The sequence below is a fragment of the Pavona decussata genome, unplaced genomic scaffold, assembly GCF_977016875.1.
Source record: "Pavona decussata unplaced genomic scaffold, jaPavDecu1.1 SCAFFOLD_232, whole genome shotgun sequence".
In the NCBI taxonomy this organism is placed as follows: Eukaryota; Metazoa; Cnidaria; class Anthozoa; order Scleractinia; family Agariciidae; genus Pavona; species Pavona decussata.
The window spans coordinates 1,342,199-1,362,323 of record NW_028145637.1 but is presented as its reverse complement, the minus strand read 5'-3'; the positions used below and the strand labels follow the sequence as shown (position 1 = coordinate 1,362,323).

Below are 20,125 nucleotides of genomic sequence, written 5' to 3'. Positions count from 1 at the left end.
AGCAAATGACTTGATCAGAGTACAGGCTTCCTTTCGGATTGGGCGTGTACCCGTCATACCACCGTCGCCCCATTTGATGTATTCATCTTCTGGAGTTTGGCAAGTCGTTGTACTACTCCCGAGATAACACTCATTGATTCGAGAATTTAAGGTTTCCGTAATCTGTTACTTTTTACAAGAAGGGGTGATTGGCCCCAAGCTCAACCTACTACCGGTAGGAACGGTGGGTTATTCTCTGTCTGGGCTCTACCTCTTGACCAATCCGGCAAGGTTGAACCTGCCAGGGACCAAGGTACCAGCCGGCATAGCTCTAAGGTCACTGAGCCTCACAAGCTTCACCACCACGTCAAGGTGATAACCCACGGTGAAGAAGCTATAGCAACGTTAACGGTTAAAGCAAGAGGCACTTGATTATATATATCTTATTCGATGGCCTGTTATATATAATACGCGCGGATATTTTGCGAGTTGCGTAGTATTTTTCCGAGCCCCGAAGGGGCGAGGAAAAATACGAGCAATGAGCAAAATGTCCGCGAGTATTATATGTAAAACCATCGAATAAGAGATTTATTATTCCACTAAAAAAAGATTTTGTTATTTTGGCTTCTCTGTTTTGGTAACAGTTTTGAAAAACACCCGGCATTAACTGTCCATCGGTATATGGCGCGTACGAATGACGTAAACAACACAGAAAGCAAGTCAAATGTCTTTAATTTGATTGGAAAAAATGAAAAGATAATTGACAAGTGAGTGGCATGCTAAAAACTTGTTTTCGGAGCTTGCATCGTTTCAAAAACTATTCTCGTCCAGTTCGGCCATTGTTGCTCCTTTTTTCTGCCTTTTCAGTTCGTATTCGCCCTGTTGTAAACCGGTCAAACCGGGACACTACAGTGTATTACGGTCTCATGTTTTGCGCGTTCTCTTGACCTTATTTGGTGAAATGATATAATAGTAGAATAATAAACGTCAGTAATGAGCGTCTTGATACATTAAATCATTCTTATCCACAGATATCAATGAGTGTACCAGCGACATCCACGGCTGCCACATTTTTTCTTCGTGTACGAACACTCTGGGATCTTACAGTTGCTCATGTAACCATCCCTATGTAGGAAGCGGGGAAAATTGCACACAGCCTGTGCCAGGTTTGTTATAATTGACTGATATCTTTAATTTTTTAAAGACATATGACAAAAGGAAAAGTCAGCAAACAAACACGCACACTCACACCCACACTATATCAAAAAAACAACAAGTTTAATGAATTATTAGGACTTATCAATCAAAGGATCCTGTTATGATATGAATTGTCAGACAGAATCGTAGAATTTTAATTGGTTTTATACGTAAACCAATTCTTTTTGCTAGTAATTTCTCCTAATAAATTATTTAAAATTGTTCTTTATTTGAACTAAGAGTGTCAGTGTAATTTTCGAGAATTGAAAAACCAAGGACCTTAAATTAATAGTGTACAAAAAATTGCGTAATATCAGAAAGGGACGATGCAAGCTCTTGCATTGTGAATATTGTTGGTGACTGTGGAATGATCTGGGATTGTTTCTTACGTCTATGTAGAAGTTTTTTACATGCAAAAAGTTGGGATAATAAATACAAGTCCATAAGGTGGAGTTTATTTAGAAACTTCTGTTGCAGACAACAAACAACAACAACAACAATACTTTATTTCACCCCATAATTATTACAATAGAATATACATACATACATACATTCATACATACATACATACATACATACATACATACATACATACATACATACATACATACATACATACATACATACATACATACATACATACATACATACATACATACATACATACATGCATGCATGCATGCATGCATACATACATACATACATACACTGCCCGAAATAACCTGAAAGTTAAAAATGCCAGGCAGCCAGCTGTAAGAAAAGACATTTAAATGTTAAGGTCAGGTCAGGGACACAAGAACAAACACACATAGATACACACAACAAAAATAAAGATAAACAGAGTTAGATGTCAGATGTCAACGAGTTCGAGAACAATCCTTGTCTCAACAATCGGACATGCACCTATCGAGTCAATGGCTTCAACTGCGGTTATTCACCAGGATTTACAGGGGCAAGATGTGAAATAGGTGAAAGCAATTGTATGTTATTTTATATGACGAGTAAGAAATTTACAGTTTGTTTCGGCGAGTTATAATGATTGCGGATATAAACGAGTGTGCAAGCAGTCCTAGTATAAACAATAGAAATTGCACTAACCGAGTTACTAATAGTTACCTGAACGATTTGAGGATGATACGAGTACGAAATTGAGTATATGTACGAGTACGACTTTGAAACCAGTCCCGTCCCCAGAACTCTCGCTCCTTAGAAACAGCAAGGCTGTAACAAGTGATTATATACAGCACGCGAAGTAGATTTGAAAATAAGTACTAGCTAGTACTCAATCTTGTTCTTCGGCTTACTCAAATCTTAAAGTCCCTAATGATTAAACAGAAGCTAACCAACAGACGTCTCTGGGGGAAAGATCGGCTAGATCAACGAGAAACAAATTAGAAATCACTTCACATCTTGAAGACCAAATTCTTTTGGTATAAGGCAGAAAAAAGCTTATATACAATTAAATTGATTAGATTATATAAATATAAATATAAATATAAATATAAATATAAATATAAATATAAATATAAATATAAATATATAAATATACATGAGGAGCCGCGTAGAGGTGTTAAAATTAATTAGGTTGAGTGACGGTTGCTATGATCGAATTCCGGAGTTCGAAAGGAGCAATCTATCAACAGTACAGTAAACTTCGTGAAACTGGTCTCGTTTGCCGTTGCACACAAGTTTCAGCTAAAAGTTTCAACGTGTAACGGCGGCTTAAAGAATCTTTTTCAGTCGCGTGTAATGTCTAGATCGAGCTTGCCGCAAAGCAATGAAGTCTGTGACTAGAAAGCTTGGCTTTTGTGGAAACGCACAGTTAACTGGAAACGAAAACTCCTCCGATCTGTCCAGAAGCCTGGCTACACATCGACTGTCGGAAACGGAAAAATGACAATTTTTACCAAAGGTTTTCTATTTCCCGCCAATTTAATTGGCGCGCTAAATGGTCCTAAATCGACGAACCATAACATCAATGATTTGTTCGCCCATCGTCTCTACGATGCAAATTTATAGTTTATTTTTCGGCAAGCTAATTTTCTGCATCATTTTCCAATAACTGAATGATAAATAAAGTCAATCGTCATCCTTCATTCGTCTGCAAAGGTAAGTGCGATTTTTATGTTTACGTTGATCAGGACTCGCGATTTCGTGATTTGGGAAAAAGTGTAACGGCGTCGATCACCAGCTTCCATTTTCCACGTGTGTAGGAACTCTTAGAATCAGAGTCAACACAAACTGTATATTTATGATGACCTATGATGATTTTATTGTTACGGTAATGTGTTAGTATTTCAGACGGTAAGACCAAGATAGATACTGGCAATCAATGTTCACCACACTGAAGTGCGACAAAAGTGTCCAAAATTACCGGCTAAATATTCACGGTTTTATTATGTAGAGGTAAAAGACATAGTTAGGTCACAGTTGTTCTCTCGGGTGTGTCGCCTGAGAACAATAAGCAATCGGGTGCGTCGCCTTTGCTTCGTGAGCTAACTCTGATAATAATATTAGAAATTTCTTCACAGAGAGATTTTGAACTCGGCCGTTCTTATCTCAGGTGAGTCGCCTGATAAGGACGAGCAATCGGGTGTGTGGCCTTTGCTTTGCCGTGTTTAATACTCGCTGCACATCGACGATAACTTTAATATTCTCCGGTTTTTTGAATTGTCCGGAGGTTTTTGACTGAACCGGAAATATTCGACTGCACGCAGTGAGTGAATGTTGATTGCTGTAAACTTTTTACAACGCACTGGGGCTCGTATTGCACGAAAATGTGGTTTTAAACTGTCAACAGCACTCCCGTAAACAATAGGCCTCCTGTAGCGATCGAGGAAAAATTTGGATGGCAAAATCGGTTGCTAAGGCGTGCGGCTCGCCATGTATAAATATAAATATAAATATAAATATAAATATAAATATAAATATAAATATAAATATAAATATAAATGTAAATGTAAATATAAATATAAATGTAAATGTAAATGTAAATATAAATATAAATATAAATATAAATATAAATATAAATATAAATATAAATATAAATATAAATGTAAATGTAAATATAAATATAAATATAAATGTAAATATAAATATAAATATAAATATAAATATAAATATAAATATAAATATAAATATAAATATAAATATAAATATAAATATAAATGTAAATGTAAATATAAATATAAATATAAATGTAAATATAAATATAAATATAAATATAAATATAAATATAAATATAAATATAAATATAAATATAAATATAAATGTAAATGTAAATATAAATATAAATATAAATATAAATATAAATGTAAATGTAAATATAAATATAAATATAAATATAAATATAAATATAAATATAAATGTAAATGTAAATATAAATATAAATATAAATATAAATATAAATGTAAATGTAAATATAAATATAAATATAAATATAAATATAAATATAAATATAAATATAAATATAAATATAAATGTAAATGTAAATATAAATATAAATATAAATATAAATATAAATGTAAATGTAAATATAAATATAAATATAAATATAAATGTAAATGTAAATATAAATATAAATATAAATATAAATATAAATATAAATATAAATATAAATATAAATATAAATATAAATGTAAATGTAAATATAAATATAAATATAAATATAAATATAAATATAAATATAAATATAAATATAAATGTAAATGTAAATATAAATATAAATATAAATATAAATATAAATATAAATATAAATGTAAATGTAAATGTAAATATAAATATAAATATAAATATAAATATAAATGTAAATGTAAATATAAATATAAATATAAATATAAATATAAATATAAATATAAATATAAATATAAATATAAATATAAATATAAATGTAAATGTAAATATAAATATAAATATAAATATAAATGTAAATGTAAATGTAAATATAAATATAAATATAAATATAAATATAAATATAAATATAAATATAAATATAAATATAAATATAAATATCGCCAAAAAACAAAACAAAACAGCAACGACAAAATAACAACAATAACAACAAACCAACAGACAACAACAACAACAACAACAACAACAACAGCAACAGCATCAAACAATAACGATGAATCCAACAAAATTAGGTTCGCATGCAATGTCATATTTCGTTTGTTTCACTATTCTGCTAGATTTCACCGCAACATTCACTTGTGACAACACTATGGAAATGTTTGCTGATGGTAGAAGCCTCGGTAAAGATAACGGTAATTGGGGAATCGCGGTTACCTATAGCGTACCAGGAGACACCCGAGTTATTTCAGTGGCAGGGCAGGACTGGGCAGTTCCGTTTGGTGTACTCGGTTCCTTCAGCAACGGACTGGTAACCAATGAAAGCTGGAGATGCAGCAGCACTTTGTCTCCCGGTTGGAATTCCCCGGATTTCGATGACCAGCAGTGGCCTTTTGCAGTTGTGGTTGGAAATCACGGTGACTCACCTTGGGGATTTATCAGTGGTATAGCAAGCAAGGCAAAGTGGATATGGACCTCTGGCCAATATAGTGATGTTTATTGTCGAGTGAATCTTCGATAATTAACTACGAATAAAGTTGACTTGCATTGCCTTCTCCATTTTCGCTGACCTTGACCAAACAGTGATCAAAACCAAATAGAATAAGTTAGTGTGAGAGAATTAACAGTAATACTTCAATTTTAGAAATACTTGCTTGCTAAAATATGGTCACGTTCCATGATATTCACCTGTCTCACCAAATTGATGCGAAAATGTTTTTTAGGAACAACAACGTCACGCTTTGAATCAAGTAAAATTTATAAAATTTCACACTCTCAGTTATTTTAACTAAAATACCAAGTATTACAAGTTTGTTGCAGACAGACGCACGAGTCACCTCAACCGATCGCCCTTCCTACTTTGAATCTTCGCAGTTTCCAAAACGCAAATTTTCACTTTTTGCCTAACCCGAAGTTCAAAAAGTGCTACACTTTTCTAGGTTATATAACGGTTTTGTATTTAGGTTCAACTCCGCGGATCAAAAGCCAAACTTCAAGTGCGCCGAACCTGACAACGTTTTTAGTTAGGCCCAAATCAATAAAATTCGCGTGTTGAGTAAAATGCCGAACTTCTTAAAAAGGCGACCCGGCCAACTGCAACAAAAAATAAATGGAGAAGATGGTTTTCAGTGTTCAACAGTTGGTCTTCAGCTGTTATTTACGGATGCATCGGTTGCGAAAATCAGAAGAATGTCAGTCGAATTTAATTGGCTGAATTGCGTTCGATTCTTGTGAAGAACGGCGTTTGAACCGAGTCCTCTAACGAACATAAAACGCGATGATCGCCATTTTGAAAAAAAAAAAGGAAAACCAGTTCCTCCGGTCTGATAACGGCAACGTAGCGTGTAAACTTTATTACTGTTTCTCTTCACAAAATCAAAGGGATAAAACTAAGAAACAAAGAAGTGTACCGAGGTCGCTGGATTTGCTCAACACTACTAATCGTAACCTTTACATGTAAGCAGAAGCAAAAACTGAAAAAGATCTTCTTACCACGCACGTTATACATCATATATTATACCGTGTATACATTAGAATTTACTGCTGTATAACGTTATGCATTATATATTATGACGTGTACACATTATATTTTACTGTTGTACGTTATGCATTATATAATAACGTGTATACATTATATTTTACTGCTGTATTACGTTACACATTGACATTCAAATCCTAGCAGTATGCAGGATGTTTGTCCCATGAACCTTGTTTAATGGCCAAACTCCCACGAATATTACATATTCACATCCTCTCTTGATATTCACAAATGTATACATTATATTTTACTCCTGTATAACGTTATACATTATATATTCACAAATGTGTACATTATATTTTACTCCTGTATTACGTTAAGCATTATATAATAACGTGTATACATTATATTTTACTCCTGTATAACGTCATATATTACATATTCACAAATCATTGTATACATTATATTTTACTCCTGTATTACGTTATGCGTTATATATAATAACGTGTAGACCTTTTATTTTACTGCTGTATTACGAAATAAATCATTTTAGTGCAATGGTTACAACTTTCGGATTTAACAGTACTAGTCTCCAAGTAGCATAATTCCTCAAGCAAACGCTATATGCGCATGCCCCAACATAATTTTTTGCGTTCTCGTTAGAATTTCTTTGGCCCTTTGTTTCTGGATTTTCTGGGTCCGCCCCTGTTTACTAAGATTACAGAGAACAACAACAAAAAGAGAGGAAAGGAAAGACGAAACGTTCGTCAAAAGTTATTGGAGCCACTGTGAAGTAAAGTCGACCTTCTCCAGCCGCTTAAATTATTTCTAATTTCTTTGCATTGGGTGTGAGTGGGGAGGGGGGAGGTGAACTAATAATCATGAGGGGATTTACCCGCTCGAGGCCGTGACCGAGGGATGCTTACTCCAATCCCTCTGTTAACTTCGGCAAATGTGTCAGGTAGGTTAAAGGACTTATAATTTCTTTCATTTGGCATATTACTAAGAATAACAACAAGATGAGTGAATAATAAACCAAACTGGTTGTAGGGCTGACACTATGGCAACGGGCTTATTTATTTGGGCCAATATTTCAAAAAGGACAACGAGATTTCAGAGCCACAGTTACAATGAGAAAAACTAACGGCTCTTAAAAGTTTAAATTTGAACGTAAACATAAACTATAAATGGTTAACTAGCGTAGCTCACATAAACTATAAATGGTTAACTAGCGTAGCTCACAGTTTTCCTCGAGCTTCGCTCTCGAAAAACTGTTCGCTTCTCGGAACAGATAATGTCCGCGGACAAATATCTGAGCATATTTTCGCGCCAAATGGCGGCTAATGTGGTTATTGTCCTTCAAATATTTTTCGCAGCATGTAGCAACGAGCTTGAGTATTTGAACATTTCGTTTAAGAACAGTTTACCGTCAAAAACGTTTAGAGCGTATGTTGTTTTCTGATACTGCTTTATCGACCAACAGGTTTATCTCTTCTTCTGTCACAAAAGCAAACCGTTCCCCCATCTTGACATTAATTTTAATTGTAAAAAAGACGCGCCTTGAAGTTTTTGAAATTGGGGAATATCCTCGGATATTCCCCAGTTTTAGCTGGGGTATATTCGGTCACGTGAGGCGTTTAGACCAATCCCGCGCGAGCGAAAATATTTGATGGATTATAATTAACAATTATTCACCGAAGTGGAGGTGAATAGTGGTGGATATTTACAGAGCCGCGAAGCGGCTCGGTTAATATCCACCACTTTCACCGACATTGAGGTGAATAATTGTTTTAGTATATACCACACAAGCTGAATAACTAGCGGGCCAAAAAATTCCTTTATTTTTGACAGTATACCGACAAATGGTGGGAAAATTTTAAAATCTCGCGCCTTGTGCGGTAAGCAATTTCTTGTTGAAGAAAGTTCCGTCTCGCTTCTTGCGAACAATTTATCTGAAATTAAAAACTTTTCAAGGCACTTGTTTAGTTGCTAAGGTGTCATTTTTTCAATTGTCGTGTGAAATTTGAAACATTAGATGTTTCATTGTTTATATTGTTATTATAGCGCTCGGCAGTTTCCGTAAACAAGGCATTGTAGTTTCATTTTTCGCCTTAGAATACGAGGTTGTAAAGATTAAATAAGTTATCATTTAATCCCGTCAATCTAAACTTTGTTGCCATTGTTGTATTTTCGTTCCTTGCTCCTCTTCCTCCTTTTCTCTCATTTCAACCGTCTCCATGGTAACACGCTGATCCCCGTTAACTCTTCCCTTGGCGTTTTTTCTTTGCCTTTCTCGCTCTCTTTCTCGCCTTTTCTGTGCTTTGTACAATTCCGTTTTTTTCCCACCACCGCCTTACCTGGTCCACCTTTCTTCCTTTGCTTTTTATTTTCTGTTGTTTTAATTTTTTATTTTCGTTCTTCAATTTTTCTAATTCTTTTTTTGTTTGTTTCAGCTCCAATTTCAAATGCACAATTGTTTTGTTTTGTCTTAACTATACCTTAACAGCTTTATCCGTAAGTGGTATTTCGAGTCCCATCTGTAAAAACAAAAGGAGATGTATGTAGGTTAAACCAATAACTTCACTCATTAACAGACAAGTATTTTGAGTGTTAAAAGAAATAATCGAAAAGTATATTGAACTCCACTTTGTTCCAATAGGTGGTTTTCACCTCACACATCGTCACGCAAGTGAAAAAATAAAATCCTCAACCATTCAATAGGTAAAGTCAAGAAATTGATATGTTGTAGAAGAGTGATACATAAACAACGTGTGAAAGCCACAGGGCTGTGCGATATCTCCTAATCGAGTTATTCGAGAAAATGTACCACGGAAAATTATAGAGTTTAGTATGGGACGCCATGTTGGTGCTCCGTCTGATGGCGGCCGGAAACCAGCAAAAACATCTGGAGTTTACCGTGGCTATTTCAAAGCCTTTCTTCGCTCTGCTGAACTTTCACACATTGACATTAACGCTTCTATTACATGTTAGCTGATCAGACCTGAAAAAAACAGGAGGCGAATCGATGTTTTCATGCACGTGACATGTTTAGAGCAGCAATCCTTCTGTCACGCACTGCGCAAAAATCTAAAATTCAAACTGCTCTATTTTCAAAACAAAGAATGCTATCCTGCTGAAAACAAGCAGGCCGATGGAAATTTAGATTTTCTTATATGTGATGAAGATAAAAACCCAAAATTGTGTTTAGTTATGAATTTGAGTTATTTATGACGTCATGTGAAAACCAAGAATTAGTTTAATTTCTTCGTATTCAAAGGAAACAAAAAGGTGCGAACTTCTGATACAAATTCGGCGTAAAGGCGGTCAAAAATGCACAACATAACGATGCGTGAATTCAAGTTCCCTCTTTCTACTCCCTTTAGAATTAATGGTTTTACAAGAGGTCGTGGGGCTACAAAAAGGATTTTATTTTACAAAAACATAAATATGAAAACGTCTTTTGAAAACTTGTGTGTAACGAAAGCCGGCGCGTAACGATCGAAAACTAAACTTAACTTTTTGGTCGGTAAGATTAACAAATCAAGTTGCAACTAAAAAATCTAGGATTCCGATTGATGTTTTCGCAATTAGAATTACAAAAATGTCGGTAATTTTCAAGTTATATAGTCGGTTGGAAAAACGAGGCGCAGCCGAGTATTTTTTAACCAAATTCCCGCCTGTCCCCCAGTCTCTTCTCGTTTATTTTTCCTCGCTCCAGTCTCGCTGCGCTGTGAGCGCACCCTCTCGACTAACCAGAAAGGCTTGTCATGACAGTACACACGAGTGTGACAACTGTCACATGCATGCAGGGTGGATGCATCTATCCGCCCTGGTCACATGAAGGTCACATGGCTTTCTTCGCCGCCACCTTCGCCTAGTTTCCAGTGCCTTCGCTTTTTTTGAGCGACAACTGGGTAGCGGTTTGCAGACACAATTCTTTTCCTTCATGTATGATACCCAGTGTGTTCACAGTCAAGATGGATGACACGAAGAAGGATTTCGTGCAAGTTGTAAGTGGGTCCACAGAAGTTGTCGAGCAAGCACTACCACGTGGCAGAAGAATATCACAATGGGAAGGTCCAAACAACGAATTTATGCAAGCGCTCCTAAATTTAGGTATATCCAAAAACGCCGCAGAAAAGGTAAGCTTTTTAAAATGTTTGAAGAAGAATTTGTTCACGTGTCACGCACGAGACAGTCTGTCTGTTTAGTAGTTGATTCCTCTTTTGCGAGTGGGACTAACTTGTTGCCCTTACTACAGGCTGTGATTGTTAAATGGGAAGTTAGATTTCTTGTGCTATTGTTATCAATTTTTCCCGCACTTTTCGTCTCTTTAATAAAACATGTACAGTACTAAAGCTTTTTAAAGTTTTTTTGTATGGAAGCTTTCATACAGGTTCCCAGTTGATGGCTTGTGTTTCATGTACCGTGATCACATCCACTAATTTGGGCTTTACCCTGCCGTAAAAACCCGTGAAAATCACAGCTGGCATAAAACAAGGAAACAAAAATGACAAAACAATACAGGAAAGGAACAATAACCTACAACTCAAAGAAAAACCTGTCAGGTTTTTACACCGAGGAAAACCCGTAATTTGACTTGTCTAAAGGCAAGTTTGATGCAGGATCGGAGATCCTAAGTATTGGTTGTAATAATTCACAGTAAGTTTAAAACGTGGACTGCTGTGTATACTACACCCTAGCTACCTATCAAATATGAACTGGATACAAAAAATGTGATTGATTTTTCCTGCCAAGCTAGGCCCTTCCAAGGATCCAAGATCAGACAACTCAGCCAATAAAATTGCAGCATAACTGTAGGCTACAAACAGACCTTGCATTGCCAGGATTAAAATTCTGAAAACAACAAAAATGCTAATAGAAATGTTCTTAAAAGTTAAGCCAATGAAATCACAGAGTTCTTTATCCTCCATGCAGTATAAAAGTGAAGAGAAAATAAGATTTTCATTAAATGACACTCAGAGCAGTAAATTCTCTATTATTCACAGTTTATTGGCATAATTTTTGAAAGGGATCCACAAGATTAGGATTGAGACCATGGTCTTGCCAGACCATTAGTCTATCTGCATCACCTTGGAATTGTAAAATTAGTTTTTTTGAAGGTTTATATTTGAGCGTGGAGAAATGATTTTCAGTTATTGGCCAAGCTTAAAATGTGTTCATGTGCCATCCTCAAGAAATTTCTTTTTCTAAACTGAACTTGGATCATATTTGAAGAATGTTCCTGTCATTGATTGTTATCAAGAATTCAGAGTCTTGATTCTTCACCTTATTCTTTGTTCTTGTATGAATAGAGTTGAGACAGTCAGCATACTTTGGCATGGTACTGTTTGGGTTCAAAAGGGCATGTGAACCTTTAGATCAGCAATACCCCATGAATTGAACTGAAAAGCCATGAAAAGCTGAAGGTGTTTAGGTCGTCTCAAATTAATAGTAGTTTGTTTGGTTGAGCAGACGTCAATACTGCATGCACACAAAATAAATATCAGAGTGGTCAAGAAACATGTGGGAAGGATGTAAGAAAATTCCTAAGAAGTGAAATTAGTAAAAACTGCATCATTGGATATAATGCAATGTCAGTGTTTTGATTGGTTTAGTGGCCATGGTATATGAGCTTTCATACCATGCTCAACAAATGAAGGGGTGCATGGAAAAAAGCCTTAAGTGACATCTGATTGACTGGCTTAATTCTCCTAACAAATTGCCTTGTTCTTCCTTGTATGAGCAAAGGAGAATTTGATGTAAGATCAGATGTCACTTAAGGCTTTTTTCCACTCACCCTTTCAAATATTAATAATTATGGTAAGTGGTTACATCAGAGTGAAAAGAAAATAATATTTATCATTTTAAATCAGCAAAATTTTAGCTCCTCCCCCTCTATTAACCTCCTTTTTCTTAGAAATAGTAACGAAAGAGATAACACACAGAACTTACATGTGCATGTAGGAAGATAAAACTTAAGGTACAGGGTGATCTGAGGAGGGAGGGAAAGAAAAGCACTTAAAAAATGTGAGATACCAAACTGCCACTTACAATGAGCAGTGTAAAATGACAAACATGTGCAAAGGCGCATACATAAACCAAGTGAGAAAACTACTGGCCATGCAACTGCCAGAGGCCCTGAACCAGGCCCAAAACAATGACGTAACAAAGGAAAGTGGCAATATGCTCAAGGGCCTCCTTAGCAGTACACCAATGCTGAATGCCAACACCATGCCAGGTCAACTGCTGAGCAAGCTAACTCCAAGTCATTTACTATTAAGTTAAATTAACCATACACTGTACTGTACATGTATATATTATTTTAGCTTGGTATTTGGAAATTTGAGAATTTAAGAACTTCAGCTGCCAATTGAAGTATACAATGTTTATTTTCTGGGATATTTTTGTAAAAGACAATGTATTTCATCTTGTGTGAAAATTTACAACATGATGAGAATTTGCCGATGCTGCTTGTACAGTACTCATTAGTTTCATTTTACTGTTTGGTTTTTGTTTTCTGAAATGAATATGAATGCATGGTGAAAATTAAAACAAAGTTTTAAGGTTACCCTATACCTTCAGAGGTGTCTCGCGTTTAAGCGATGTAGTGCGTCCAGTTTAAACTGTAAAACCCTTATATCAAATTAAAGCTTATAGAGTTGGCTATCAAACTATACCAATAATTTTGAAATAAAATGAATTGTCAAATTTTTCACGACCTCTAAATGAGAGCGTCCAAATCACCTTTTTAAAGCTACCAGTCAAAGCGAATTTTGTTTTTTGCTAATTTAATTTGCTCCTCAGTTTCCGGACCCAAAGCGCTAAAAACATGTGTCCGCGTTTTGCCATATTTAATTGCAATGAAAAGTTATAGAGCATTTTCGAAATAGGATGAAAAAAATGTGGAGTGATTGTACAAAAATCGCTCTCAAAGAAAAAATATTTTGAATGAAAAAATTTGCAGACATGTTTTTGTTGTTCATATGTTAAACTTATCTAGCTACTGTCCAAATTTGAAGGCAATTTGAGTTTTAGCTCTTTAAAGTGGCTCTTCCAAGTAAAAAAATTGAATAGAGAAAACAGTGCTAAAAATTCGCAATTCATTTAATTTCAAAATTCTTGGTTTAGTTTGATAGCCAGCACTATAGGCTTTAATTTGATAAGAGGGGTTTAGGTATCTACAGTTTAAACTGGACGCACTACATCGCTTGGACGCGAGACACCTCTGAAGGTATAGGGTAACCTTAAACATACAGTAGTTCCCTTCCAATAAACTAGATACAGTGTAACTGAGAAACAGATTGGGGATGTAGCCGAGAGTGACTTCATGATGGAGATGCAAGGAGTCAAGAAAATCCCAGGGCTTTCCAGCACCAGTTGTCATTATTATAAAGTAGTAATCATCTTGTGTATGTTAAGACTCGGTATACAATTGTTAACTAAAATAATAATGTAGCTTGAGGGGATGCCCAATACTGTACAACTTCACAAGAAACACAAAACTGAAGCAAAACAAAAGAAGTGAAAATGGATTACCATTCCAACATTTCACTTGTCTACAGGTAATTTGCCATAGTACTGAGTGAAACATTTGTTGCAGGCTCTGTTTATGACTGATAACAGTTCAGTGGATGCTGCTGCCAGCTGGGTGCTTGATAATCAACATCTTCCTGATATAGATGAACCTTTTAAGGTACTGTACAGCTTTACTGATGGTGTATTCCATAGTTTAAGCTAAATTAATGTTTAATCATACGACAGTCATTAAACTAATAAAAATGAATTTCTCTTCAGGTCTTTCTGAATTAAATGCACCACTAGTGTTAGGGAATGCAAAAGTGTACTAGACTAAGTATAATTTATAAAGCACAAATTAAAACAGCATAGTAGCAAAATGTTTGGCATTTGTGATGATATATGCTCTCTTCTCCAGAGCTCAGCAAACCAACTTAACCCTTAAAACTGCAATGTGATCAGCAACTGATTTCTCCTTACAAATGATCACCAGAGAAACTAACATCATGATGATGGTTGCTGACACATTCTCACAACTGGTGACATAACAAATACTTGGTTACCAGTGAGGAAAATAAGTACTTTATCTTAGGGCCAAGCAAGGTTTACCTTAAATTTGGTTTTCTGGAGGCAATTTGTTGGCTCTAGGAAAACTGGAGAGATCACTGAAAAAAGTGCATAAAGCCTGGTTTTCTTATAATGCAAACACACCTGCGACAACTGAAGCCTGTGATACCACCTGAGATAGTTTTCCAGTGTACATTGTGTATGAGAATATGAGCTGCTGATATCAGATGGCAGATCCCAGGTCTTTACTGCTGACTTGCCTGCAAAGTTGGCTCAAGTTCAACTTTGCCAGCAGGTCTGTGATTCTTCTGGCTTTGTGGACATAAAATTAATTATTTAATTAGAACCGATATGTTAACATCTTAGTAGTGAAATCTTAAATGCCAAAATTTGTTAAATTCTAATAGTGAAAGAGAGCATGGAGTACTTGTATTCAAGGTGACTGACAGTAGCTGGTTTGTCACAGAGATACCTTCTGCTTTACTGTGACTGAAAGTGAATATTACTAGGATTACGCACTGTATATGACAGGATGTATTGCATCAGCACATGAGAACCAGGCTTAAATTGACGATTTGATGATTTAAAGAGATTAAAATGAAAAAAAGTTTGTAATATAAATTGCTCAGGCAACACTCTTTTCTGTAGTCTTTTAGACATTTTCATTCACCTTAAATGCACCAGCGCTACAAATATTTGCCCATCAGGCATTAACTGACATGGAATCTGTAAATGTATAGACCTCACAGAAAAATCTATAACCCTGGGCTATTCTTTTGTACATATTTTCAAGGGGCTAAATGTAATTTATGTGAGGTTAAACTTGAGACAATGGTGGCAAAAGCTCAACTCATTAAGTTATGTGGGGTGGTCTGAGGGTTTTCTCAAGGCCTCAGTACATTTACAGCTCCCCTGTTGATGTCAAGCCATTTTGCTCATGTTGTGCTGCGTGTACAAATTATCGAGGAAAAATCTTTTGCTCCCATGGATCCCTTCACTCCGTCAAGGTGAGTATTGGTAAGAATTTAATTTTTCAAATATGAGTATTCAGTGTGACGTAGCCTGGTGGTTGCCGCTCACAGGGTTGTCATGGTTACCTTCCAGGCTTACTTGCAGCTCCCACAGACCTTGCAGGCACCTTCCCCACACTTATCTATTAGTGATGAGTTTAACTGCAAATTATTGTAATTTCATGTGACCATTGCATTTTGTCAACAGCCAGATGAAAATCCTCCAGCCCTAGAAGCACATCCATTTGCACGAGCATTTCCTTTAGATGAGAAGACTATGAAGAGCCCTTATAAAATGGTGTTTGTTGTGAATACGGAGCTGGACATGGGAGCTGGTAAGATTGCAGCACAGGTTGGACATGCAGCTGTTGGCCTGTATAAGACCTTGGCATCAAAACCCCAGAAGTACGACCACATGTTATCACAGTGGGATGACTTTGGGTAAGTATTTAATTTACAATACTCAGCAAAGACACATGCTATTTGGTCGGACTAGAGATTTTTTTCCAGTGGGGGAGGGGAGGGGGCTGAGGGTTGTTGCTGTTATTCTTTAAATGTACTAAACTTTATATTTTAATATGTTGAAATTTAATTAACTTCTGTCTTACTAGTTTTCATGCTATTTAATTTTGCAAGAAATTGTAGCAAGTACATAACTTATCCAAAAAACATTTTTTTGTCAAATTTCTACAAAAAGTAAGCCTCGAGCACATTGAATTGAGTTAAAATCACCATGAAAAATCAAGTACTCTAATTAACATTGGAGCTTGCATACAGTCAGGACAAAATACACCTAGACAAGGGAGAAGTGAAAACAGCTTTATTTGAAATGCCATTTGAAAAGTCAGCTACATTTGCTTTTATGTAAAATTATGCCAGTTGTAGTTATTGTAGTCATCACAGTTTTACAATATGTGGTGGATAGCAAGGGTTACAATGTATGCCTGCAGAGATTGATCAGTGCCTACCTTTGTTACCGCGCATACGTTCTGCGCATCTCCAGAAACTTGGATTTCCTATGGGTGGTGCCTACTAAATTATACAGGGATATTTTTGCGCGGTTTAAAACTATTCGGAGAAAGCAGAACTTAGAAAGTGCTCTTGGTATCCAACAAGAAAATTGGAGGTAACCATGCATTTTTCAGAGATACTGTAATAAAGCTTTAATTTGGAAAAAAACGCCATACATTGCTTGGTATTTTTAATTACTGTTTTTTAGAATAATTGTTGCATCATTATCTGTAAAAAATGTGTGGTTCCTCCCAATTTTCTTTTTGGATTTCAATAGCCCTTGCTAAGATCTACTTTCCCCACATACACAAAAATACTTCCTTATTAGTAGGCACTGTCCTTAAAGTAGCTATTTGAGTCCTTTATTGTCAGGCATCAGTATGCCCTGATACACTGTACATGCAATGAGAATTTTGTAAATGAACTCAGTTTTGATGGTCACTAGATTTAAATTTCCTAGACTAGCAGTCAAACAGTAATAATCATAGTCTCTTACTGAGAGAAATGAGCTAGTCAAATAAAATTAATAATGATTCAATGGAAAATTAAATAACTGTAGTAAATTGACAAATAATACCTGGCTTAATCGTTTTTCCTCAGGGGAACCAAAATTGTATTGAGAGGTAAAAATTCAGCCCACTTGTTTGACTTAGAGGATTTGGCTCAAAAGGGACAGATACCGTATTATCTTGTTCATGATGCAGGAAAAACCCAGGTATGCATGTGCACCATTAATGATTATGTTGAGTTCTTTGGCTTTTGACTGAATTGCATACAATTTCAATTAACAAATAAAACCTTCCGTGTGTACATGTTACATTACAATTGTTAAATTGTTTCTCTAAAATCAGCTGGTGGAAAGGTAAACTTTCTTATGCCCTCCATTTTCCTTTCCTGTCCTTTTGTCTTTTTGTTTCATTTGCGTATCATTTTGTTCACTTGTTTGTTTTGGTTGTTTCCTTTCCTTTTCTTTTGTCTTTTTGTCTCATTTTCGTATTTTTTGTTCACTTGTTTCTTTTGTTTGTTTTCTTTTAACCAGACTTAGATTTTAATGCATTGTATCTATGAAAATTTTTCTATAAAATGTACATTCCATTTTTTGCTAATCCAGTCTGGTCATCTTGGAACGGGGGGGGGGGGGGGGGGAAGCTGGGTCGGGGGGTGTACATGTACATGTATGTCTTAGAAGAGCTTTGGCAGTGTTAGAGTGGAGGGAACAAGAAAAGCAACTGGATCTTAAACCTTGTATTTTTCCATTCCAAAAGTGTTATAGAAATTGCAAAATACTGTATTTTCTTATTTGGCTTGCCTCTTGCTCTTTCTCAAACTGCATCTTCTTATGGTCTCTGCCCATTCTTTTTTGAGGCTCCCCTAATCTTCTGTCATTTAAATCATCGATCAAAAGCAAGCGATCAGTGTGAACCATGGTATACATACATGTACATACATGCACATGTAGATTTGATAACTTGTACTCTGATTTATTCTGGATTTTGTGAATCTGACATGTACATGTAACATTATTTCGTTTACACTGTACATGTAGCTGTACACTTTGGTTTCATAGAACTACTTCATTGTTCTTACACAACTAGAAACAGATACTTAGGAGACTTCGACCTATGTGAATTTGAGATTACTTAACATAATTATTGTGGCCCCTGCCTGTAGCTCCAATTTCCATTATGTTGGTATTGTGTTGCTGTAGGTTTAAGCATACATGCCATTTTATTGTTCCTACAGTAGATATAATTGTGATGAAGTGTTTTTTACCGACCAGTTGTTTGCTGACTTCATTCAACTACATTGGTTTGCAGGTAGCACCAGGCTCACTGACTGTTATTGGTCTTTTTGGTTCATCATCAGCAGTTGGAACTCTCACATCAACATTGTTATTACTTTAGACCAGAAACTCAGAAACGGAGAGTTCATGTTCAAAACTTGACCACCAATGTTTCAAAGTTTTAGTGTACATGTACATGCAAGAACCTGACAGTACTGTGCGACTAGCTTTCATTTCAATGGTTACATTCCAGGGATGTTATACATAGTTTCTAACAGTTAGAACATGCACTTTACAGCATAATAAACAGGGGTGTAGGCTGTCAAATTTACACTGGGCGGAATAGTATAGTGTACACAGTACCACCTATGGTGTATTGTATACTGCATATTATTATGATGGGGATAACTTAAAATAGCCATATAGCACCACATTGAAGGGTGCTCAGTAGCCTTGTTTGGGATTCATCCTCGGAACAAATCTTACAGACATCTGTAGTAAATAAAGGAGTTCACTGATAACCACTTGAAATACAAAAGAATTGTTGCACCGAAGGTTTATCTACAAACTTGATGTGTGTCAACAAACTCAACACCTGAGTGACACCTGCTATGGTTTTTGCATGTTCCTAACATTTATGTATCAGTTGATAACCTGGTAAATATCAGTCATGAATGGGAGGGGGTAACAGCAAACAGTCAAAATACAATTATGTCAATTGTAAAGTGTTTGGTTTATTAAAAGTTTGAAGTTGATGGGGTATTCAAAGTGTTTTTTGTTATTGTATGATCGAACATGAATGGTAGTCTCATGAAGTGTAAAATGCTGGGAAAAAAGAAAAAAATAGAATAAGAATTAACTAAACGTAAAAACTGCATTTGAGTGGGCATTTATGATTAACATAGCATAGCATAGCATAGCATAGCATAACATTCAGGAAATCCACCTATCAATAAAACACTTTGCGAAAGGGGAAATTGTCAGGTTAACTCTATATAAAACAATTTTCCCCAATAAACATTCTAAAATCTAAAACAATCAAAAATTTAAAATTAAAACTATTTGCAATCATTCAATAGTGTACATGTACATCTTAAGTGAGTCTCGAATGAAAGTTATTGAACCAGCGCGCATAAGATCCTTAGGTAACTCGTTCAACTCTCTACTCTTACACAGTTAGTAACACGTATAATTTTCAGTTTCATCTGTGATTCTAGAACATTGGAATTTTCCTAAAAATTGAACTAAATTTATGAGACTTGAGAGGGAAAGTAAAGCTACAAACAGATACATTTTGTCTTAGCTGAAAGAAAAAAACTGTCGTCTGCCATCTCACACCTTACGTTTCTGCATGGTTGGCTTCCTGTTCAGTTATTTCTGTTGATTGAGAGAAAAAACAATAACAGCCATGGATATTCATTTCCGGTTGTTGAACAAGTTCGTCCCCAGGGTCTACGCGATGTTTAAATGGCGAACAACAGCGAAGACCCTGGGATAGCTGGGGGGGGGGAGGGG

The 20,125-nt window shown here is 35.5% G+C and overlaps 2 protein-coding genes across 3 annotated transcripts in view; both read left to right on the top strand.

The window, feature by feature from the left end:
• LOC146458668 (uncharacterized) overlaps positions 1-7,152 on the top strand; it is a 61,587-nt gene extending 54,435 nt beyond the window's left edge. For both annotated transcript variants that reach the window (XM_085090509.1, XM_085090508.1), the window contains 2 exons: positions 1,011-1,145; positions 5,364-7,152. In XM_085090509.1, the coding sequence (XP_084946635.1) occupies positions 1,011-1,145; positions 5,364-5,764 (536 nt within the window). In that variant the 3' untranslated portion in view covers positions 5,765-7,152. The remainder of the gene's footprint in view (positions 1-1,010; positions 1,146-5,363) is intronic.
• Positions 7,153-10,671: 3,519 nt separating this feature from the next.
• LOC146458667 (putative peptidyl-tRNA hydrolase 2) lies at positions 10,672-19,372 on the top strand. Its single transcript, XM_085090526.1, has 5 exons — positions 10,672-10,863; positions 14,325-14,417; positions 16,025-16,257; positions 17,428-17,542; positions 18,645-19,372. Exons 1-5 carry the CDS (start codon positions 10,672-10,674, stop codon positions 18,729-18,731), a joined length of 720 nt encoding a protein of 239 aa, XP_084946652.1. The 3' UTR covers positions 18,732-19,372.
• The last annotated feature ends 753 nt before the right edge of the window (positions 19,373-20,125 follow it).

Coding starts and splice junctions, on each gene's coding strand:
- LOC146458667 (XM_085090526.1), top strand. CDS start 10,672: ATGATACCCAGTGTGTTCACAGTCAAGATGGATGACACGAAGAAGGAT. Junction 10,864..14,324: donor CCAAAAACGCCGCAGAAAAG/GTAAGCTTTTTA, acceptor CATTTGTTGCAG/GCTCTGTTTATGACTGATAA. Junction 17,543..18,644: donor ATGATGCAGGAAAAACCCAG/GTATGCATGTGC, acceptor ATTGGTTTGCAG/GTAGCACCAGGCTCACTGAC.